At 44.1% G+C, this 25,333-nt stretch overlaps 1 protein-coding gene across 9 annotated transcripts in view; it reads right to left on the bottom strand.

The window, feature by feature from the left end:
* LOC147123335 (small glutamine-rich tetratricopeptide repeat-containing protein beta-like) overlaps nucleotides 1–14,668 on the bottom strand; it is a 127,296-nt gene extending 112,628 nt beyond the window's left edge. For 3 of the 9 annotated variants that reach the window (XM_085971048.1, XM_085971056.1, XM_085971030.1), the window contains exons 1-3: nucleotides 14,064–14,157; nucleotides 7,132–7,240; nucleotides 259–362 (exon numbers count right to left, since the gene is read on the bottom strand). In XM_085971048.1, the coding sequence (XP_085827174.1) occupies nucleotides 259–362; nucleotides 7,132–7,240; nucleotides 14,064–14,096 (246 nt within the window). In that variant the 5' untranslated portion in view covers nucleotides 14,097–14,157. Of the gene's footprint in view, nucleotides 1–258; nucleotides 363–2,709; nucleotides 2,793–7,131; nucleotides 7,241–14,063; nucleotides 14,160–14,349 lie in introns of those variants that run through there. The other 6 variants (XR_015074250.1, XM_085971086.1, XM_085971076.1 and 3 more) reach the window with 4 other exon arrangements.
* Between the last annotated feature and the right edge of the window lie 10,665 nt (nucleotides 14,669–25,333).

Here is a 25,333-nt window from a genome sequence, read left to right as displayed (position 1 = left end):
TCACCCACAAATTCCTCATATGTGCTTTTGATGATTTAGACTTCCCACCAGAAGTATACATTTATAAAATCAGCCCTGTGATGTCTACTTGTCCTTCAGTTGTCTCTGGAGATACCTTGCATCTGGTTAAACCATTCTTCAGACAGTCTAGCCCAGACTGGAAACTCATTTATGAAATTGCACCCACATTCCCATGGTATATCAATGCATCTCCCACTATTATGATTAGATTCCCCTTAAGAACTTATTTAGACCCACCTCAGTAACTGCTGCAGAAAATATCTCTGCTAAAGTAGGTGAAACTGCCAAATGGATATCTTGTGAACTTATTTTGAAGACATTTTCCAAGCACTGCATGGCAACTGGAAAAAAATAGATCTCATTACCACAGTTCATAGCTTGATGGGCAAAATTAGACCTAAAGAAATATCCTTGCGAAATGGCATTTTTCATTTAATGAATTTCCAAAACATATAATCTACATTACAGACAATAGGTATTACTATTAAAGCATTCAATTGCTTGGGGTATCAAAATGATGTGGTTAAGTAAAGGCCATCAAATAATTATAACTGATAAGCCAATAATTGTTCATTTGGATTATCAAAACATGAGGGCTGATTTTCGTCTGCTGCCCGTCCAATTTCTTAATGAGAACAGAGTGCCAGCAGCACAAAAATCAGTGAGACTCATCTTCCCAAGAGGCTCACCCAACACAATCTTTGGCTAGGTCACAAATAGGCATTCAGTGTAGGAGCTGGGTGCTTTCCCACCCTCCACGACCAGCGCATTGCCTTGGAATGCCCATTCCGCGCTCACCGCTTGCCAGCCACATGCTAATGAGTCCTGACTACTGAGATGGTTCGGGACTCTTGCTGCTGTGATCAGGTAGGTGAAACAATCGCAAACCCTACCACCCGCCCAATTACCACAACAAACCAAATCGGCCCCATTGCTTACAAATTTTGTGTTCTTTTTCCCTGCACTCATTAAAATACATTAGGCTAGTGTTGAAACTTTATAGTGCTCTAGACAGACTGTATCCGGAATATTGTATCCAGTTCTGGTTGCCCAGAAATGTGAGAAACATTCAAGTGCTGGAGCCAAAAATCCAATTTAGGACGAGTGACTTAAGTAAATTAAATCGTAGTGCTCCTTTAAATAAAAAGCCCAGCTTCCATAAGTAAAACAGGTTTAAAAATGTTCTTTGAGCTTTGTTCCAAAAATAAATATATAAACCTCAAATCTTTTTTCAGGAGGGAGCAAGAGAGAAGAGAGATGCGAGTGTTACAGATTTATTTTAGCTTAGCGCCAGAACTAGTTTGCCCTTGTAGCATCTTCATGAACTCCCACGGTTAGGTACACCCAAGGCCTCTGGTTCTGTGGCAATGTAGATTTTGTAAATCAATTGTTTCTGTGTAACATTACTAAGTAGCCCATGCTTATCTTAGGATGAGTATCAGAGTACAAATTTAGAGAGGCACTTGAATTATAAGCTTCCAGCCTGCTGAGGGGGAAAAGAGAGGAATACTCAGGTTCCTTGGATCATGGGAACAGGAAAAGTGGCAGAATCATCAGAAGCAGGAGAGGTGTTAAGAGTTCATTACTGTAGTTTTTACTGTCAAAGTCTTGGTTAATAGACAACTTGTCTTGTGCCTACTCCCTCAAGACTCCTGTGTTAACTATGATTGGCACTATAAAAGCTAACTGTAGGTTTCATGCCTCTTGCTCCCACCAGTTCACCCATTCCTGATTATGCAATTTCTGCAGCAGGGCAGAGATTCTATGGCAGGAGAATGCTGTGGTCCTGGGGTACAGCACAGGCTTTGTATAGAGCAAAGCACCTTCAATAGTTCACCAATAGTGTACTTTAACCCCCAAACTGAGAAAGCCACACCCTCTCCCACACTGGTGTTATTTTTTTTTTTTTAATTTCACACCAATAGTGCTTGTGGTACCTGAGTTTGCCAATTTGCCCTCACTAGTTTCATGTTTCAGGCTCAGTGCCACAAAGAACTATACTGTGACTGTCCAGAATCATTTCATAGAAGATCATTCAGCTGGTAGATAAATATGACTTTCATTCCATCAATCTGAACTGGATACAAACTGAAGCCGCAAGTAAAACCACAGCACAATGCCAACCTGCTGCACCATCCAGGGTTAATGAAATAAAACACTGGAACTAAAGAAAATTCTCCTGGGTCCCCTTCCCTCAACATGCTGCTAGATCCTACTCCACCAAACCCAATACTGACATATCCCAGCATCCCCCAATACTACCAGACTTTTATCCCCTCAATGCTCAAAAACTCCCTCCACAGTTCTGGTGTACCGGTTACCACGCCACAGCTTCCCCCACCCCCCATCCCTCCCCCTCCACACCCCGTGCTCAAATGCCCAGATCGCAATTCTAGTACTCCCTGATCTCAGTGCTACAAAACCCTATAACCTCCCTACCCAATGTTCATGGATCCCAGGACATGTCCCAGTCTTTCTAGAATCTCCTTCTCTACCATTCACAGAACTCTAGGATCCCACTCCCAGTGCTCCAAGACATTGGGACCCCTTCAAAATAATGCTGGACCCCAAAGCCCTATTCCAGTACTGCCAGGCCCCGTTTGCAGTGCTCCCAGGTCCAGCCCCAATGCGGATAGGTCACGGTTCTGAGGGATAGGAACAAGAAAAAAAATTCAAACTGCTTCCTACTTGGCTGCTGGCTAAAAATTGCAATTGTCAGTTGCCTGCAATCAGATCTTCCACCTCACTCTCTTAGCTGCAGATACACATGCCTGGAAGAGGAACAAGCAAAGAGAGAACAGGTAATAAAGGATGCATGCCCTTCATTGATGTAATGCTCAAAAAATAATGTAAATTGTTGGTGTTATTTATGCTCCTTTGAGTTCCTCCCAGCCCAACTCGTGACCACACAACTAACCTTCTTTGTCCCAATATTTGCTGGCATCATTAATGGTTCTCTTCATATAGGCATTATTCTCCTCCCCTTCAAAACTGCAGGGATCTGCCAACCAAGAAAGACCACCCTTAACCCCCTGATAGTGGCTCATTATCCCTCCTTGTTGTCCTCAATTCAGTCATGGTACTTTACATGGTCAACCACCCTATCCTCCTCCACAATGTCTCTTCTGTGGCATTTTCTTTACTTCATTTCACACCTGCTGTCTGAGTGTAGCCAGCATGTATCTAGTAATGGTTCCCCTCCCATCTATGCATGGTCATCTCAAGAGTACCCAAAGGTTCTATCCTTAGCCTCCCCCTTTTCCTCATTTGCATCCTGCCCCTCAACATTATTCATTAGTATGCTGTCAGTTTCCACATATATGCTGATGATGCTCATCTCTACCTCTGTCACCACCCTCAACTCCATATCCACTACTGTACTATCAGACTGCTTGACCAACATTAAGTCATGAATGAGCCAGAACTTTCTCCAACTGAAGCCATCCTTTTGAGCTCTGCCGAAGAGTTCATACTCTTTCCCGACTCCATCTCCCTCTCCAGCTGCTTACGCAGGCTGAATCAGATGATGTGCAACATTTGAGCGTCAAATCTGATATCCTTATAAGACCACTTACTTCCACCTCTGCAACACTGCCAATCTCCTTCCTTATCTCACCTCACCCCTTAAGTTTCTAAAACCCTTACTCGTGCTTTTGTAACCTCCACACCCAGCTTTGCCACTTCTCCAACCTGGTCTTCCAAGCTCCATCCTAAATAAACTTAACTCATCTGAAATTTGGCTGCCCGAACTAAGTCTTGCTCACTCATCATCTTGTCCTTGATGACCTCCATTGAGTGCCCATTCCCCAATTCATTGGTTTCAAAATAGTTGTCCTCGTTACAAGATCACAAGCTAATTACAGATGAGAAAGCCCATTAGATCCATCTTAATTCATCCATCTAAAAAGAGATTCTAACATCCCCTATTGTAGCATCTAACTGATTATTAAATTACTTTAGTGATTTTGCTTCCACTACTCTATCTGGAAGTTCATTCCACACATTGATCACTATCTGAAGAACAATTTCCTGATTTCAGTCCTAAAATTACTTTTTACTAGTACCTATGACCCTCCATTATTTAAGAAGGGAGAGAGAAACCAGGTAATTACAGACATGTCAGTTTATCAATTGTTGGGACGTTACTGGAATCTACGATCAGAGACAGTGTGATTGAACACTTGGACAGGTATCAGTTGATTAAAGAGAGTTAGCATGGATTTGTAAAGGGTAGTTCATGTCTGACTAATCTAGTTACATTATTTGAGATAGTCACTAGCATGGTGGACAAGGGAATATCACAGAATCACAGAAACCCCACAGTGCAGATAGAGGCCATTTCGGCCCATCGAGCTTGCACCGACACATATCCCACCCGATCCCCGTAACCCCTACACCAACACATATCCCACCCTATCCCCGTAACCCCACATATTTAATCCCCCTAACACTAAGGGTCAATTTATCATAGCCAATCATCCTATCTATGGATGTTGTCTATATGAACTACCAGAAGGCATTTAATAAAGTTCCGCACAAGAGACTATTAGCAAAAATGAGAGCACATGGAATTGGAGGTAACTTGTGATATAGGTTGGTATTTGCCTGGGAGGTAGGAGACATGGAGTAGGGATAAAGGGTTTATTCTTTGACTGGTGGGACATGACAAGTGGTGTTCCTCAGGGATCTGTACTGGGGCTTCAGCTTTTCACCATATTTGTTAATGACACAGATGAAGGAATAGAGAGTTGTATATCCAAGTTTGTTTCCAAGATCTTTGCTCATAACTCAGATCTCTGGCAATCAAGATTAGTCTCGTGGCACTTGTCTGCACTGCTTCCAGTACTTGAATGTTTCTCTTATATTTTGGCAATCAGAACTGGTCTTGGTCACGGTATTCAAGGTGTAGTCTGACTAGAGCACTATAGAGTTTCAGCAGTATCTCCTCTGATTTACATTCTACTGTTTTGGCTATATGGTTCAACATCCTAATGGCTTTATTTATTGTTGGTCTACATTGGTTAGACATGTTTAGCATGTTTAGCATCGAGTCCACTAAGATACCCAAGTTCTCTCTCAGCTTTATCCTTAGCTATGTCAATACCTTTCATGGGTCATTATTTTTCCTACCAATGCGTAGCACTTTACACTTCTCTGCATTGCATTTCAGCTGTAATTGTTCTGCCCAATTACATATGTTGTCCAACCCATTCTGTAATTTCTGAGCTGCCTTTTCAGATTCTTCTACCCCTCCTAGTTTGATATCATCTGCAAATTTGGTCACTGCATCGAGTTTCTAGCCCTGATTTTTTAATCACAGTGCAGGGATTGTTCCATGCGAGGGGCCTGAGCAAGCAACAAGCTTTTATGTCGAGGCTGGGAGCGATTTTAATTACTAGGCCTCATTTCCATATTCAGGCCCGACACCCGCCCGAACACGGCAGAAATCACTGCCTGGCCGACGGCAGGAGCAAAAGATCGGGCAGCAGGAGGCCAATGCTGGGGATCACTGGAATAGTCCCCAGTCAGGTAAGCGATGAGGTCAGTGGAAGGCAATTGCGATGTGTCGTAATCAGGATAAGGGGAGGGGCGGAAAGCCGGGGCAAAGGGGGGGCCGAAGCTTTCCTTGTGGGGCCCAGTGGAGCACTCCTGCTCCTCCTGGCCCACATGGAAACCTACATTAAAAAAAAACTTACCTTACTCTTCCGGCCCATGATTAAACTCCCCGCAGGTTTGACCTGCCAGTCAGATCTAGGCAGGAAACGAGTGGGTATGTCCCCCATTCCATTTTAACTATCCGCCTGGTTTCTGCCAGGCAGGTAGAGTTGATATCCAGGCCTCTGAATCCAGATCATTTATGTAGGTTAGAATTGGTGATGGTGTCACCAGCAAGTTCTGAAGTACTCCCCCCGATACAACTCCTTTAACGAGTACTCATGGTTTCCTACCCTTCAGCTTGTTTCTTAGTCATTCCCAGGGTTCACCATGAATTTCTATAGCTTTGATTTTAATTAATGTGAAACTTTAGCAAAAGCCTTTTGTAAACAAGGTACACGTCATAGGGCTCAACAACGTCCACTTGGGTTGTCATTTCCTCTAAAAAGTTGAAGAGGTTACACATGTAGGATCTCCCCCTTCTGAATCCATGTTAACTAGGTTACTGCTGTACAGGTGACCCTCAATTCTACTGCTGATAATTAATTCCATCAGTTTACATGGAATTGAAGCAAGAGTAATAGGTTTGTAGTTGCCGGTGTCTGTTTTGTCCCACTTTTTGAATATGGGCACCACATTGGCCCGTTTCCAACTTCATGGTACCTTCCTGATGTTTAATGGCTGCTTCAGTGATTGTCGATGTCTGACAGATCCTCAGCGTCTGGGATAATTATAATCCCTCCACAGTCTCACAGCACCCTACCTCTGCAATGAATTCCAGCTTTAGATGCCAGCCTGTATCCCTTTGGTCCTCTAAATTGGACATCCTTTACATGTCTCTCTCACAGGCAGAACCTACAGCTGTATTTTTTTGAAAAAAATGATTCTTGGGATGTTGGCATCGCGGTCAAGGAATGTTATTACCCATTCCTAGCTGCCTTGAGAAGCTTGCCCTTCATGAATTCTCAAAACCTAGCTTTTTAACCGTGGTTTTAGCCATTGCTCCTAACTTTTTATTGCTGCTTGGTGTCTACTTCTCCTCTGTGAAGCACCATTGGACTTTTATCTATATGTTGGACTGTTCAAAAATATAATGAAATATATTAAAAAAAAAAAAAAAAATTCTAATTGATTTAAAAGCAATTCCATTAACCATTACAATAAATTTTCCAACTTTCAGTTGCAGATTAAAGATAAAGAACTGGATAACTGCAGGAAAGCTTTTGGGATAGCTTGTGATTCCTTTAAAAATGTTGGATGTTCTCACCCTCTTTACTTTTACATCAGTACATGATAAATGTATAATAGGGTGGCAAGCCATGACAATCTTAATCCTATAATTCTCAGACCACAGAGATGGTACCATTTCCCCAGAGAAGCTGAAGCCTGTGCAGTTTATAAATGATAAAAATAAAGTTGAAGGACGTTGCACTGGGTATTATGGATTACACCAACCTTCTAAGCTTTCCCGTTCATCAGAAGTCCAAGCCTGGGACTTTGTCTGCTCACGCAGAAAGTCAATAATTGAATAGGCAAGACGCTTCAGCTCTGACATTTTTACCACCTTAAAAATAATAAAAACGAACATTAATCAAAGTATTAACATCCTTTCAGAATTATATAAAATTGAAAAATTATCAAATTTGATGAGAAATTAAGTATATAAAATGATTCCTACTGCCATCAAAAATTTGCATACATGGCCATTCATAACTTTAAGTAGCAATTAATCTTCCATCTTTCTTAGACTATACATCTTAAAATCCAGTCCACTAGATTAAAAACAACTTTCTCTCGAATAAACAGCCTAAAGCTGGGATGCACATCAAGTTATATTTGGTTAAGAATTTCATATAACTAAAAAAAACAAAAAAGTTTCATACTCATTCTGCATCATTGCTTCTGTTTGTTTTTATTGACAATATCCTGCAGCTTTGAATACAACCATCTTTGCCCATACATTTACCTCCTCGCTCAAATACCAGTTAAGCAGATTTCTATTGTGTTGAATCTGCCCCATTTACACAGAGGTAGATTTGACAATAGTAGGGAATTGTTCATACATGGGATTCATAACTTTAGTAAATTATCAAGATAGAGAAGTGGCAGCAAATGGAGAAATAGCACAGCTTGATTACCAAGCTGTGTCCTCTCTATGTCATGATAGCAAAGAATGAGTTTATATCTCTATCCTATACTTATGTGCATCCATCAAATCTTTTGTTTCTTTCTCTTTGCCCACCATTTATCTTTGTACTATACAAAGCATTCCCAAGCTGAATAATGTATACAAATATTATAGTACACTAGCTGCTTGTTGATAAGATTGAGCAAACAGCAGCAATATTAATATAATAGAGTAAATTATTAATAACAAGCAAAGGTAAAGGCAGGGGTGGGGTGGGATGGGTGAAGTAAAGAGTAGATAATGTCACCAGAAGAGAGACAGTAAAATAGAATTGGTTTTGTATTTATCAAGTAATGACATCTTGAACACTATATTTTCTGTTGAAGTCTCATCAGAGTATCAAACTTTTCATGAACAATCTGGTCCATGCTGCAGAATTTTAAAGCTTCATTAATTCGTCAAACTAATTTTCTTCAAAAATCAACTTCATCTACTGTTTAAAATTTCTAATGGCTTTATACGAGATGCGAGGTGTAATTGCATTTCTCTTTTGCCCCTCCTGTAAAGAGAAATCCAATCACACCTGGCAATGACCCTCATGCCAAGGTCTGGATATGCAAGCTGCAAAAACTCCAGAAGCAGCTGGGAGGCAGTTTGGGGCCGAGTGGAGCTCTTCCTGGGGTTGAGGCAGAAAGTGCAGAACAGGGGCTAGAGAACAGCAGTCTTGGCTCTGCAGCAGGTGGAGGTTTTCCTGAGACTGCAGCTGGGAAGAACATCAGGCCCAGCACTGAGTCAACATAAACATTTACAACACTCTGAAGTTAGTAATTTTTTTTATTGGCAGATACTTATCTGTCTCCTTTGTTGTTGGATTAAACACGGATGCCAGGGGAGGGAGGTTAGTCCATAGATGAACAGCATCTCATGGGCACACTGCCAATACGGAAAAGACATCGGCCAGATTTTCCCACAATGGTGAGATTGGCGATGTACACCATAAATCTTGCCGTCTAGTACACCCATCTTGCCGATGCTATCTTGCTCCAAATTCTGATGGTTTGAGCTATCAGTGAGAGCCAGCATGAATTTGTAAATGGTAGGTCATGTCTGAATGAACCAAGTTGAACTTTCTGAGGAGGTAACTAACGTGGTAAATAAGGGCGTTGTCTAAGGATGTTATTTATATGTACTCCCAGAAGGCATCTGACAAGGTTCCACAAGTGACCATTAACAAAAATGAGTGTGCACGGAATTGGAGGCAACCTATTGGCTTGGATAGGGAATTGGCAGGAGTTAGGAGACAGAATAGGGATAATGGGTATGTACTCAAATCTGCAGGATGTGACTAGTGGTGTCCCCCAGGGATCTGTACTGGGCCTCAGCTTTTCAATATATTTATAAATGATTTGGATGCAGGAAGAGAGAGCCGGATATTTAAGTTTGCTGATGACACTAAGTTAGGTGGCACAGTAAATAGTGTAGATGGGCCATTGGTAGATTAAGTGAGTGGATAAAACCATGGCAGATGGAGTTCAATGTGGGAAAGTGTGGGGTTATCCACTTTGGATGCAAGAAAGATAGATCAGAGTATTTTTTTTTAAATGGCGAGTAGCTAGGAACTGTGAATGAGCAGAGAGATTTAGGGATCCAAGTACAGAAATCACTAGTGGACAGGTACAAAAAATAATTTAAAAGCCTAATGGAATATTGGCCATTATTTCAAGGGGGTTTGAATATAAGGGGGTGGAAATTATGTTATAGCTGTACAGAGCTTCGGTTAGACCCAATCTGGAGTACTGCATTCAGTTCTAGGCACCGCACTTCAGAAAGGATATATATTGGCCTTGGGGTAGGTGCAGTGCAGTTTCACCAGAATGATACTGTGGCTAATAGAATTAAATTATGAAGGTGATCTAATTGAGGTGTTTAAGATGACTAAACAATTTGATAGGGTAGATAGGGAGAAACTATTTCCTCTTATGGGTGAGTCCGGTGCAAGGGGGCATAACCTTAAAATTTGAGCTAGGCTGTTCAGGGGTGATGTCAGAAAGAAATACTTCTTCACACAAAGGGTAGTGGAATTCTGGAACTTTCTTCCCCAAAAAACTGTTGAGGCTAGGTCAATTAAAAATTTCAAAACGCAGATTAACAGATTTTTGTTAGGCAAGGGTTTTAGAGGATATAGAACCAAGGCGGGTAGATGGAGTCACGATACAGATCAGCTATGCTCCAACTGAAGGGCAGAACAGGCTCAAGGAGCTGAAGAAAATTCCAATTATCATTTGTTTTAATCAAGGCGGAGCCAAAATTATTACTTTTTAACTGTTTTTGACAAGGGCAACAGCGGAGTGGCGCAAAAGTTCCAGGAAAATACAGAGTAGCTTGATTAATGGTGTAAGCCACTTCTAGAAGCTAGTTCTAAAAATATCATTGGAACCAGTTCTTGGGGAGGAGTGACCTGTACCAAGGGGACGGTCTACACCTGAACTGTGAGGGAGCCGATGTCCTCGGGGTAATATTTTCTAGGACGGTTCGGGAGGATTTAAACTAATTTGGCAGGGGGATGGGAACCTAGGTAGTGGAAAAGAGGGAAGTCATATGAAGTCAGAAATAGATGGTAGAAAGGTGAGAAGCAATAAGCAAAGGAGAGAAACACAAAGGGCCAAACTAATTCATAATGAGAGTGTGAAAAAAGCAAGCCTGAAGGCTTTGTATCTTAATGCTAGAAGCATTAGGAACAAGGTGGATGAATTAGTTGTGGAAATAGAGGTAAACAAGTATGATTTGATTGGGATTACAGAAACGTGGCTGCAGGGTGGGCAAGGCTGGGAACTTAACATCCAGGGATATACAATATTTAGGAAGGATCGGCAAAAAGGTAGGGGAGGTGGGGTAGCATTGCTGGTAAAGGAGGGGATTAATGCAATGGAAAGGAAGGATATTAACTCGGATGAAACGGAATCTGTATGGGTAGAAATGAGAAATAGCAAGGGGAGAAAAACGTTAGTGGGTGTGATATATAGGCCTCCAAATAGTAATATGGAGGTGAGGGAAGGCATAAAAAGGGAAATTAGAGAAGCGTGCGATAAGAGCACAGCTGTCATCATGGGTGACTTTAATTTACATATTGATTGGACTACCCAAATTAGTAAAAATTCTGAGGAGGAGGAATTCCTGGAATGTTTTCGGGACGGTTATCTGGACCAATATGTCGAGGAGCCGACTCGAGATCAGGCCATTTTAGACTGGGTATTGTGCAATGAGAAGGGACTTATCACCAATCTTCTTGTACGAGGCCCCTTGGGTCAGAGCGATCATAATATGATCGAGCTCTCAGTCGAGATGGAGAGTGAGGAAATTGAATCAGAGACTAAGGTCCAGAACTTAAATAAAGGGAATTACGAGGGTATGAGACGGGAATTGGGTAAGATTGATTGGGTGGTGTTTCTGGGGGGATTGACAGTGGATAGACAATGGCAAGCATTCAAAGATAGAATGGAAGAATTCCAGAACATGTTTATACCGGTTTGGCATAAAAATAAACCTAAAAAGGTGACTCAACCGTGGATAACGAGGGAAATTAGGGACAGCATAAAATCAAAAAAAAGGGCATATCAACTGGCAAAAAAAAGCACCAGACCGGAAGATTGGGGGCAGTACAGGATACAGCAGAAGAGGACAAAGGGATTAATCAGGAAGGGGAAAATAGAATACGAAAGTAAACTTGCAGCAAAAATAAAGACAGACTGCAAAAGCTTTTATCGGTATATCAGGAGGAAAAGACTGGTAAAATCCCAAGTCGGTCCCCTGCAGTCCGATTCGGGAGAATATATAATGGAGAATAAGGAAATGGCAGACCAATTAAACTCATACTTTGGTTCTGTATTCACAAAGGAGGACACAAATAACCTCCCAGGAATATCGGCAAACATAGGGACTAATGAGAGGGAGGAGCTGACAGAAATTAGTATCTCTAGGGATATGGTGTTGGGTAAGTTGAGGGGACTGAAGGCCGACAAATCCCCGGGGCCTGATAAACTACATCCTAGGGTACTTAAGGAGGTGGCCCTGGAGATAGCAGATGCTCTAAGGATCATCTTCCGGAACTCCATTGACTCGGGAACAGTACCCGTGGATTGGAGGGTAGCTAATGTTACCCCAATATTTAAAAAGGGGGGTAGAGAGAAAGCAGGGAATTATAGACCAGTAAGCCTTACATCTGTTGTGGGCAAAATGCTAGAGTCCATTATTAAGGATAAAATAGCGGAGCACTTGACAAATGGGGAAAGGATCGGACAGAGTCAACATGGATTTACAAAGGGTAAATCGTGTTTGACTAATCTGCTGGAATTTTTTGAGGAAGTAACTGGTAAAATAGATGGGGGAGAGCCAGTGGATGTGGTGTACCTTGACTTCCAGAAAGCCTTCGATAAGGTTCCACACAAAAGATTGTCATGCAAAATTAAGGCTCATGGGATTGGGGGCAAAGTATTAACGTGGATAGAGAACTGGCTGGCGGATAGAAAACAGAGAGTTGGAATAAACGGCTCGTTTTCAGAGTGGCAGGCAGTGACCAGCGGGGTGCCGCAAGGATCTGTCCTGGGACCCCAGCTGTTCACAATATATATAAATGATCTGGATCAGGGAATTGGATGCAATATTTCCAAATTCGCTGACGACACTAAACTAGGAGGAGGGGTGGGCTCTGATGAGGATGTCAGGAGGCTACAGTGCGATTTGGACAGGTTGGGGGAATGGGCGGATACGTGGCAGATGCACTATAATGTGGATAAATGCGAGGTTATCCACTTTGGGGGTAAAAACAGGAGGGTAGATTATTATCTAAATGGCAATAGATTGGGAGATGGGGAAGTGCAGAGGGACCTGGGTGTTCTTGTGCACCAGTCACTGAAGGAGAGCATGCAGGTGCAACAGGCGATTAAGAAGGCAAATGGTATGTTGGCCTTCATATCAAGGGGGTTCGAGTATAGGAATAGGGATACCTTACTACAGCTGTACAAGGTGCTGGTGAGACCGCATCTGGAGTATTGTGTACAGTTTTGGTCGCCCCATCTGCGGAAGGATGTTCTTGCCATGGAAAGAGTGCAACGGCGATTCACCAGGCTGATACCTGGAATGGCGGGAATGACCTACGAAGAGAGATTAAATAGTTTGGGCTTGTACTCACTGGAGTTTAGAAGATTGAGAGGGGATCTCATCGAAACATATAAAATTATGGCAGGCCTGGACAGGCTGAATTCAGAGAGAATGTTTCCAATGGCCAGGGAGCACAGAACCAGGGGCCACAGTCTAAAAATAGCGGGCAAATCATTTAAAACAGAGATGAGGAAGAATTTCTTCACTCAAAGAGTGGTGAGCCTGTGGAATTCCCTGCCACAGAGGGCTGTGAAGGCTAATTCAATAAATATTTTCAAGAGAGAATTGGATATATTTCTGAAGGCTAAGGGGATTAAGGGTTATGGAGAAAAGGCGGGGACGGGGTACTGAACTGGTAAGATCAGCTATGATCTCAGACGAGGATCAGCCATGATCTCATTGAATGGCGGAGCAGGCTCGAAGGGCCGAATGGCCTACTCCTGTTCCTATCTCTATGTTACAACCTGAAACAAAAACATTTAAATTGTCCCATTATTTCTTCACCTCTATTGCTTCAAATTAACCAAGTACAAAGCACCTTGTCCTAACCCAGTGTTACACGATTTATGTAAACCTATTTATTAATACCGGTTTCGTCTGATGCTTTCCTCTGCAAGAATTCATCAACAAAAAATCAAGCATATTGTCCTTGCTTCCATTGGGCTGCAACCCAGTACAGTACTTGCAACATATAGTACTGGTCGCTTCCTAAAACAATGCTATTGCAGGTTATAATAAACGCATTAAGCGATTTGATACTACAAAGAAATAAAAACATGTAAACAATCTCCAAATTCTAAAGTGGCAGCTGCCTGTGAACGACAGGCCCTGCCCTTGTACACTACTGTTACAGAATCCAGATTTATACTGCTCATAGATAATACCAAGAGTATTTTTATAAGGCAAAAAAAAGATGACGGAAAGCGGTTAGCTTTTGAAACCCATTCAGTCAAATCAATACTCTTTAATTCGTCGAATCAAAATTACTGTTTGTGAAAAGGAAAATACAACATTTAGCAAACACGGGCAACGATTTTAATGCACCGCTTGTTTCTTAGCATTCGGAAGCAACTTTTTAAAATGAATTTGATTTAATTCATACCAAAAGTAAATTACTGTAAATGCAGGGTCTCATCAACACTGAGCTCTTATATTAACGGTTGCGAGACCCACAAGAGCTGCAGCAGACGGAGAAGGACTGTACCTAGTCACGGTAGCGCATTCCCGGCATTGAGAGGTTTGTTTTAAAGGCACGGGAAAAGTCTCATTTTAGAACAGCTTTCGGAAACAGCAAGAAGCCAAATCCGGCGCCGACTGGCGGGGTGGAGTGGAGCACGCTGGCCCAGCCCAGCCGCGGGGTGAAAGGTGCCCGGTGCTCGCGCTGTTACCTGTCAACCGCCGCTTGGTCGCTGCCCGACCAAAGTTCTACAGCAACATCGCGACGCAGGCGCATTGGCGCAGCCGGGCGGAAGTGAGAGTCTGTCGAAGCGGCTGTTACCCAAAGCCCGAGAAGTGAATCAGTATCCTGGGGACGCGGTAGTTGGGGTTTTGTGCTGTGGCCCAGAAATTCGGGTCGGGGGCTTCCCGCGGGTGCAAGCCCCCGACCTACACTTACCTAGCGCGCCGGCAATTGACCTCTTGGCCTGAGTGGAATTCCTTTCCGAGGCCTGTCCCAGAGGCCGGCGCGCTATGCTGGCGTGTCCCAAGGGCGTAGTTAGTGCGATGCGTCCCCTGGTATCACGTGAGCAACAGGCAGCCAATCGGAGCAGGGAATGCTCCATTCATAAGTCTTGACAGATAGACCTGTCAAAACGTATAATGCTGAGGCTGTAAAACTGTACTTTACCTTCAAATAATTTTTTTTTTAAATCACACTTTGTAAATAAACTATAAATGACATTAAATAACTATTTTAAACAAAAATTTAAATTTTTGAAAAAAATAATTTTATAAAAAACGGGGCTAAAAATAAACTTACCTTGCTTTAAAGTATTTAAAAGTAAAAAATCTGTGGAAAAAATGTTTTAATTTTAAATAATTGACCACTTACCTTTGAAAATGAAGTCCTTACGGCTGCTTTTTACATTTCTAAAATGTACAGACTTACCCGCACGTTAAAACCTGTTTAAAAAAAAGGAAGTTCAACGCGCACGCGCAGACTCCCGCGCGCACGCGTTTGACCTCTGAACCCCTTGGTTCAGAGGATCGGAAGTGCCGGTTTCCCGCGCATGTGTAGTGCATGCAAGATTCCGGCACTTCCATCGGGTCCACGCGTGAGTACTCCGTCCGTACTCACGCGTTGGGACCCGAATTTCTGGTCCAATGTTCACGCCCGGGTGTCCCTGGAAATGGAGCCTGCATGTGTCCACCGGTAGGCTTGAGGCCTTCCGCGATCAGTGGCCAAGGGAGGGACTGGAGTTCTTCATCACCCCCCTGGAAACAACATTTTGATTTGATTTGTTAAGTTTCATTTAAATTTGGTTTAATTTGCAGTTTATTGGTTGCACCCAGTTAAAAGGGGGAGGGGGGGGCACTTGCTTACTTTCTTATTGGTGATAGCACCAGTCATCAATCACTGAATTTCAACATAAAAGCTGTAGGAGTTCTGTCATTTAAGTGAATGTTCTTTAACCGTTTTAACATAGAAACATAGAAGATAGGAGCAGGAGTAGGCCATTCGGCCCCTCGAGTTTGCTCCGCCATTCAATGAGCTCATGGCTGATCATCCAAACTCAGTACCCTGTCCCTGCCTTCTCCCCATATCCCTTGATCCCTTTAGCCTTAAGAAATATATCTAACTCCTTCTTGAATATATTTAATAAATTGACCTCAACTGCCTTCTGTGGTAGAGAATTCCACAGGTTCACCACTCTCTGGGTGAAGAAATTCCTCCTCATCTCTGTCCTAAATGGCTTACCCCTTATCTTTAGACTGTGACCCCTGGTTCTGGACTCCCCTGCCATCGGAAACATCCTTCCTGCATCTAGTCTGTCTAGTCCTGTTAGAATTTTATAAGTTTCAATGAGATCACCTCTCATTCTTTTAAACTCCAGCGTGTATAAGCCCAATCGACCCAATCTCTCCTCATATGTCACACTTGCCATCCCGGGTATCAGTCTGGTGAATCTTTGCTGTACTCCCTCCATGGCAAGAACATCCTTCCTCAGATAAGGTGACCAAAACTGCACACAATACTCAAGGTGTGGTCTCACCAAGGCCCTGTACAACTGCAGCAAGATATCCTTGTTCCTGTACTCGAATCCTCTCGCTACGAAGGCCAACATACCATTTGCCGCCTTAACCGCCTGCTGCACCTGCATGCTTACCTTCAGCGACTGGTGCACAAGGACACCCAGGTCTCGCTGCACTTCCCCTTCTCCCAATCTATTGCCATTCAGATAATAATCTGCCTTCCTGTTTTTGCCACCAAAGTGGATAACCTCGCATTTATCCACATTATACTGCATCTGCCCAATCACCCAGCCTGTCCAAATCATACTGGAGTTTCTCAGCATCCTCCTGACAGCACACACGCCCACCCAGCTTTGTGTTGTCTGCAAACTTGGATATATTACATCTAGTTCCCTCGTCTAGATCATTAATATATATTGTGAATAGCTGGGGTCCTAGCACCGATCCCTGCGGTACCCCACTAGTCACTGCCTGCCACTCGGAAAAAGACCTGTTTATTCCAACTCTTTGCTTCGTGTCTGCCAACCAGTTCTCTCTCCAAGTCAGTACCTTGCCCCCAATCCCTTGTGCTTTAACTTTACAAGCTAATCTCTTATGCGGGACCTTATCAAAAGCCTTCTGAAAGTCCAAATACACCACATCCACTGGTTCTCCCTTATCTATTCTACCAGTTACATCCTCAAAAAATTCCAGTAGATTAGTCAAGCACGATTTACCTTTTGTAAATCCATGTTGACTTTGTCCGATCCTGTCACTGTTTTCCAAGTGCTCTGCTATTACATCTTTTATAATGGACTCTAGCATTTTCCCCACTACCGATGTCTATAATTCCCCGTTTTCTCTCTACCACCTTTTTTGAATAGTGGGGTTACAATGGCTACCCTCCAATCCATGGGAACTGTTCCAGAGTCTATAGAATTTTGGAAGATGACCAGCAATGCATCTACTATTTCTAGGGCCACTTCCTTAAGTACCCTAGGATGTAGGTGTAGATTATCAGGCCCTGGGGATTTATTGGCCTTCAATCCCGTCAATTTCCCTAACACCATTTTCCTACAAATACTGATTTCATTCAGTTCCTCCCTCTCATTAGACCCTATATTCCCCGACATCTCTGGAACAAAACTAAGCCGTGTGTGAAATGTAGTTCCTGTAGTCAAAGAGCAAATTAACCACCAGACAGTTAGAAATCAAGGCAAAGGACTTACTACAGGTCTGCATCATTGGAAATAGCAACTGCGGGCCTACTGTATGGAACCTACAATGATCCATACAAGGACGAGAAAATGAAAGTTAAAATATTTTTTGCATCCAATAGAAACTCATAGCGGAACGTTGTACAGCATATTGCAGTTTACTGAAGCCCCAGAAAACTGCACTGTATCTGGTAATGCAAATATTTGATGAGCATACATGCCAACTAGGAAAAAACATTGAGGGAGCATGACTGATACACACTGTATGTGGGCAGTCAAACTTGAGTCCTTAAATGCGCGTATGCTCTCCTGTCTGCCTTATCAAATGTTCTGGATCAAGTTCACTCACCAGCCCGGAATTTGTGGTCAGCGGCGAAGCTAAGGCTCAAAGATCTCACAATCTCTGTGTTGAGAAGTTTGGGTTTTCCGATGTGTAATTCAAATCAACGGAGTATAGTGGGGATCCCCTTACGCGAGCAGCTGTGGTGTCAACAAGCTGTCTAAACAGCCAATCAAAATGCAGAATTCTCACAAAGAGCAAACAAGGAAGTGAGTAAGGTCTTAAAATTCTAACTTTTTCAAAATGTTAAAGAGCAAAACAAAGATTGGGGCTCTCACATGGGGGAAAAGGCAAACCTGAAGTAAAGATGAACTTTAATTAAATTTTTATTAAATTGGATAAATTTGACACGGCACAAAATTAAAATTAGTTTTTTGGGGGCCATAACTTTGTTTTGCAGTCAATATGCTGTTAACACCTCAGTTACACCTAATTCCTCTCTACATGGGAGTCCTCCCTTTATCTATTGGGGACTTGGCCTGGAGGGTGTTGCACGGAGCTGTCCTGTGCAATTAAGTTTTAAGTAAGTTCACGGGCTCCCAGGCCGCCTGCCTTTTCTGCGGCCTGGAGGAGTCCGTGTTCCATGTTTATATGGTGTGTGAGAGGTTGCAGCCCCTCTTCCATTATTTGAAGGGGCTGCTCCTTGATTTTTGGCTACACTTCAGTCCCACGCTCCTGATCTTTGGTCACCCAGTGTGGAGTGGAGCGGGCAGATCGGCGGACCTCCTTGTAGGATTGCCCCTGGGCCTGGCCAAAGTGGCCATCAACCGGTCCAGGCAGCGGGCGATCGAGGGGGTCGTTCAACCCAACTGCCTGCCTCTCTTCCGCAGCCACATTCATGCCTGGGTGACCCTGGAGATGGAGCACGCGGTGTCCACCGGTACGCTCGAGGCTTTCTGCGACTGGTGAGCACCGCAGGGACTGGAGTGCATTACCATCACAGGGAACCAAATTTTAATTAAATTTATTAAGTTTCCTTTAATGTTTTAAGTTAAGTTACAGTTTATTTGTTTATGGGTGCATCAAAAGAGTACACCTAATTCCTTTGGGTCTAACTTTTAGTGGGTAATTTAACTCCGGTATTACTGAGGAAGAGCTGAAGTTTTCATCAGTTTCCCTGATTTGAGAGATTACAGTGCTTGCTGGCTCTGGTGGTGGGGGCACAGCGCAGCCTGTGTCGGAACAGTGAATAACAGACCGCAACTTCAGGATCTCCGTATGCGCCTGCGCATGCACCAAACCCCGAAGTTGCAGTCAGTTTCAAAGGCGGAATGACGGCAAAGGCTACCAATCGCCATCATCTGGATCTCAAATTTCAGGCCATCGAATCTACAGAAACAGCCCATTCGGCTAAACTGGTCTATGCAGGTGTTTATATTCCACATGAGCCCCCTCCCACACTGCCCCCACATCGCCACTTGCTTTCTTCCTCATGTCTGCATTAAACTTAGATGTGTCAATCCTATCTGCTTCAACCACTTCATATGGCACATTCTCACCACTCTGTAAAGAAATTCCTCTAAAATTATTTATTGACCTGTTAGTGGTTATCTTATATTTATGCCCACCCCTTGTTCTGGACTCACCCACAAGTGGAAACTTTTTCCACATCCACCCTATTGAACCCCTTCATAATTTTAAAGACCTCTATCAGATCTCCTCTTAGTCTTCTCAGTTCCTGAGAAAAGAGCTCCAGCCTGCTCAATCTTTCCTGATCGTTACATCCTCTCAATTCTGGTAATATCCTGGTAAATCTTTTCTGCACTTTCTCCAGTGCTTCAATATCCTTTTTGTAGTGTCAATATCCCTTTGTAATTTTATGCTTCCCTCTACACTGTATACAGTTCCACCATATTTGTGACATCGGCAAATTTGGATGTATGACTTCCTATGCCATCATCTAAGTCGTTAATAAATACTGTGAATAGTTGAGGCCCCAACACAGATCCCTGTGGGGCACTACTAGTCACCTCCTGCCAATTTGAGTACCTACCCATTGTCCCTACTGCCTGTCTCCTGCCGCTCAGCCAATTTCCTAACCAGGTCAATAATTTTCCCTCAATTCTGTGGGCTTCTACCTTAGTTAACAGTCTCTTATGTGGGACTTTATCAAATGCCTTCTGGAAGTCCATATAAATAACATCCATAAATATTCCCCTGTCCACTACTTTAGTCACCTCTTCAAAATATTCAATCAGGTTTATCAGGCATGACCTACCTTTCACAAATCCATGTTGGTTCTCTCTGATCAACTGAAAATTTTCGAGGTGTTCAGTCACCCTATCCTTAATTATAGACTCCCTGGGCCCCGACCCCACTGCTGGTCCACGCTGCACCACTCCTGGGCCTTGACCTCGCTGCTGGGCTTGTCCTTGTTCCTGGGTCCCGGCTTCGGACACGAATGATGTTGTCTCTCACAGGATCAAATTAGCACCGATGTTCTCACGATCCCTGGTCCCGAGCTCTACTCGCGATCCACTAGTCACTAGATCACTAGTCTAGTGGAGAAGCATAGTCTTGACCGCAGAGAGGTCTGGGAATTTGGGAGCTAAGTTTAAGTGAAGAGCCAGTGCTCACTGAGAACAAAGAACAGGCATGGTCGGGGGATGGGCAGTGGGCTCAGGTAACTTTAACCTTGCAGCTTGGACTTGCAGTTAGGGATAAAAATGCACCCACTATTAGAGCCAGGGGAACTTAAACAGCAGAAGAGAGGAGATGGGCCAACAGTGAGGTCGGGAGGACCACAATGCATCCTACGAAACCCAAGCAGAGAGGACCTGCGGGAAGGAGGGAGGAGGACAGTAGCAGTATGTTTGTGTGTGTGTGCTAGGCCATTGTAGCAGAGCCTGGCCTCCAATCATCTTGGATCCCCTTGCCATTGAACCAAGACCTTGCTCTGTCAAGCCCGTGTGGTAGCTGGTGTGCAACGGTCACCCCATGTTAAAAGAATTCACGCACAGGCATCTTCCACCCTTTAAAAATGAAGTTCGGGACCTGGAATGTCAGGACCCTCATGGACAACCCCAACAGTGACAGACCGGAACGCCGTACTGCTATCATTGCCCGGGAGCTCAGACGCTTTGACATTGACATCACCGCCCTAAGTGAGACCTGGTGGGCAGGGGAAGGCCAGCTCAAGGAGCAAGGCGATGGTTACACCTTCTTCTAGAAAGGCAAACCTGAAGAAGAACGCCGCCTCCATGGGGTAGGCTTCGCCATAAAAAATGAACTGGTTGGGCGTCTCAGAGACTCCCCTAGCGGTATAACCAAGCGCCTCATGACTCTTCGACTCAACCTAGCCCAGAACCAGTATGCTACGGTCATCAGTGCGTATGCCCCAACACTGGAAGCCACAGACGAGATCAAAGAGGAATTCTACTCCAGCCTCGAACAATCCCTGTCCTGAGTCCCAATAGGTGACAAGATGATCCTCCTTGGCGACTTTAACGCCAGAGTTGGAAAGGACACAGACCTCTGGGGAGGTGTGATCGGCAGAGAGTGGGTAGGCAAAGCCAACTCCAACGGTCCCCTCCTCCCGTCAAAATGCTTAGAACATGGCCTCGCCATAACCAACAACTTGTTCCATCAGAGAGACAAGTACAAGGCTTCACGGCAGCACCCTCGTTCCAAGCATTGGCATCTGCTGGACTACGTCATCGTCCGAGCGAGGGACCGCAAGGACATCCGCATCACCTATGCCAGGACAGGAGCTGATGACTGCTGGACAGACCACCGCCTAATCCGCTCTGTCATCTCCATCAATGTAGCCCCAAAACAGCGGCGGCAACTGTGACAAATCCATGTAGTGAAACAAGAACTCGAAGAGGCCAGATATTAGAATTAGTCCAGGTACTTTATTAAACTGCGTAGCAATCATACAGGCCTGCATCCTGCATCCTGGCATTCCACCTTTGCTGACCTTGACAGGAAGCAACCCCCTGACCTTAACTAGTGGCAGCACTGGCTACAGCACTACCTGGTGGATAACCTTAATCATAACATCCCAGATTACTATATTCCTCCCCCCTTAAGATTTCAGTATGAATTTCTTAACAACCAACCATTCCTAAGGGTCACATAAGAAGTCTCCATTCACTATGTTCCATACGTGATGAATCTAACAGGTCAGTATCAATCTCTTTGGTGGCTTGCGAGTCCTTTGTGAACGTCTAACAGTAAAGTCCCTGCTTGTTTGTGGTGAAGTCACCAGCTGCTCCTGAGCAGTGCTCAGAGTATCTGACTCTGCAACGATGGTTTCCTCTTGAAGAACAGGTTCCTGTGGAATTGTCTCTGTCCATGGTGGTGGTACCACAAATGCACTTGGATAGCTGGGGGCAAACCTGTCCTCAGCCATTGCATCTGGAACCTTCATTTCAATTTCCCCGTGTCTGTGAAGTATCTGATCTACATGTCTGCGTACTACCCTACCATCTCCAAACATGACCTTGTATGATACTGGCCCTGTCATTGAGTCTATGAAGCCAGGAATCCACTTTGGTCCATAACTGAAATTCCTGGTAAGGACCGCATCTCCTTCTCCAAAACTTCGGCTCTTTGTTCTTTTGTCATGGTTCTCATTTTGTTTGTTTTGTCTGTTTTCCATTTTCCTATTTAGGTCTGGATGGACAAGGTCAAGAGTGGAGCGTAGTCTATGACCTAATAACATCTCAGCAGGAGAGAGTCCTGTGGTGGATTGAGGTGTTATTCTGTAGCTGAACAGAACCCGTGACACTTTGGCTGCTAAACTCCCTTCTGCACTTTTTTTCATCATCTCTTTAAATGTTTGTATGGCTCTCTCTGCAAGTCCATTTGAGGATGGATGATATGGAGCCGAGATCACCTGCACTATGCCATTTTTTCTCATGAACTCTTTTGTCTCTGTACTCACAAAACAAGTGGCATTGTCACTTACCACGATCTCTGGTAGCCCTTGATTACTGAAGCTCCGACGCAGGCAGTCTATAGTAGTAGTGGAGGAAGCAGAATACGCTTTCATACGCGAGACCCCAGGATGACACTGATGTAGTTGCCCTAGGATAGACTGTCGTGCTGGCTGTGGAATAATCACTCGTGTTCCCCACAACACGCAACCATCCTGCACACTCAGCTCTGTTTTCCTGACACTGTAGGGTGCTGTGGCCATCCCCTCACCACATATTCTCGAACTCTAGACAGTACTGGATCTTTACCTGTCCAAGTTCTTACTTGCTCTGCAGTCACAAATGCCGTGTCAGTGTCCTCCAACATCAAAACGATGTCCTCTGGAGCTGCACAGATAGGTGTGCCTGGCAGTGGAAGACGGCTCAAGGCATCTGCGTTCCCATGGTACTTGCCCGCCTTGTAGACGATGACATACTCATATGCCCTCAACGTCATGGCCCACCTCTGGATCCGGGGTGACACCATCTGTGGAACTGCTTTCATTTCATTGAAAAGAGAGATAAGAGGTTTATGATCGGTGCATATGGTGAACTTCCTGCCATATATGTACTTGTGGAACCTCTGTAACCCAAACATTACTGCTAACCCCTCTTTGTCTAACTGGGAATAGTTTTTTTCCGCTGGTGTTAGAGTTCGGGACATAAACCCTATTGGTCTTTCAGTTCCACCTTCCCTGCGGTGTGAAAGAACTGCCCCCACCCCAGAAGGTGAAGCGTCACAAGAGAGAATGATGTCTTTCTCTTCATTGTGTTGAACCAGCACATCTGACGACAGCATCAATTTCTTGGACTGTTCAAATGAAACCCCCTGCTCCTCTCCCCACTGCCACTGTGTCTCCTTGCACAGTAGTTTGTGAAGCGGTGCTAACACTGTTGACAAGTTTGGTAAAAACCTGTTATAATAGTTCAGCAGTCCCAGGTAAGCTTTTAACTCAGCCACATTGGTAGAAGCAGGGGCGTCCTGCAGTGCTTGTACCTTCTCCCTGAGTGGATGGAGCCCGGTGGCATCCACTCTGTGTCCCAGGAACACTGCCTCATTCCCCAGGAAAGTGCACTTACTCCTCTTGAGTCGTAACCCTGCCCTCTCCAATCTCTGTAGTACCTCTCTCAGAGTGCTCAGATGCTCCTGGTCGGTTCTTCCCGTCACCAGAATGTCATCCAGATAGATGGAAACATGTGGAATCCCTTGCAGTACACCTTCGATTGTCCTCTGGAAGATAGCTGGACTAGATGAGACACCAAATGGTAAGTGGTTATATGTAAACAAGCCCTTGTGCATATTTATGGTGACATACTTCTTTGATTTGTCACCCAGTGTAATCTGCATGTATGCATGACTCATATCCAACTTTGTGAATTTCTTTCCTCCAGCCAGATTTGCAAAGAGATCCTCTGTTTTGGGAATAGGATATTGCTCTAGTTTGGACACCCGGTTGACTGTCAATTTATAATCTCCACAGAGTCTTACTGAATTGTCCAGTTTCAAAACAGGTACTATGGGAGCTGCCCATTCCGAACATTTCACTGGCTCCAGTATGTTTTCTCTCAATAGATGGTCAAGCTCAGCCTCTACCTTTGGCTTCATGGCATAAGGCACAGGTCATTGTTTAAAAAACCTTGGCGGTGCCTCCTTGTCTACATAAATCTTAGCTGGGGGGGGCCATTAAATGTGCCAAGTTCCTCCTTGAACACATTCTCATGTTCACTCAACACTTCTTGCAAAGTCAACTGTTTGCCCTCATCTATTTGAGGTACTGCTCCCCAGTCTAATTTAAGTTCTTTTATCCAGCCCCGACCTAACAGGTTTGGTCTGGTACCCGATACTATAACTACGGGTAGCTGTTCCACTGTGTCCCTGTGCTGCACAGTCACATTAGCTGCACCTAATGCCGCTACTCATTCACCTGTATATGTTTTAAGATGCAGGGAGCAAGGCTTTAACTCTGGAACTTTTGCACGGTTCCACAATTTTGAGTACTCTGCCTTGTTCATTATGGTTACACCGCACCCTGTATCAACTTCAAAGTTCACCTTAGAGTTATTTACTGTCAGTTGCAATGTGATAGGAGCCACTTTTGGAATGTTCTCTAACATGCTATACATTATGAACATGTCCTCTTCTTTCTCAGTTTCCCCACTGATGTGGTGTGCTCCCTGTTTTTTCACTTCTCTTCCTTGGTTTTGCTTTCCTCCCCCTTTTGGTTTGGATTCCTCCACAGGTGATTTTGCCCTGCATGCTCGTTTTATGTGTCCTTGTTTCCCACACTTGTGGCACTTTTCCTCCAGAAACCGGCATTCACTTGCCAGGTGATCACCCTTGCCTCTATAACATGCCTTCCCATGCTCACGTTGTGGTTTCTGACGCATGTTTAACTTGTGCACAACAACCTGACCTGCAACTTGCTTAGCATTAGCCCTGTCTGAACCCTGTATTTCTTTTACATCTCGGTTCACTGTCTCTATGGCTTGAGCAAGTTCCAATGCTTTTTCATAAGTAAGCCCAGTCTCGAATAATAATCTATGCTGCATTCGGTCGTCCATTATTCCGCAAACTAGCCTATCTCAGCATTTCCTTCAGGTTGTTCCCATAATTGCAATCTTGTGCTAATTTACGCAACACCGCTACATAGTCCATTACACTCTCTTCCTCTTTTCTGCTCCTTGAATTAAACTTGAACCGCTGTACAATCTCACTAGGCTTGGG

Source organism: Somniosus microcephalus, chromosome 2, assembly GCF_052327205.1.
Source record: "Somniosus microcephalus isolate GS21.2 chromosome 2, FLI_Smic_1.0, whole genome shotgun sequence".
In the NCBI taxonomy this organism is placed as follows: domain Eukaryota; kingdom Metazoa; phylum Chordata; class Chondrichthyes; order Squaliformes; family Somniosidae; genus Somniosus; species Somniosus microcephalus.
Note: the sequence above shows the minus strand (reverse complement) of the source record. Positions and strands in the feature narration are given on the sequence as shown.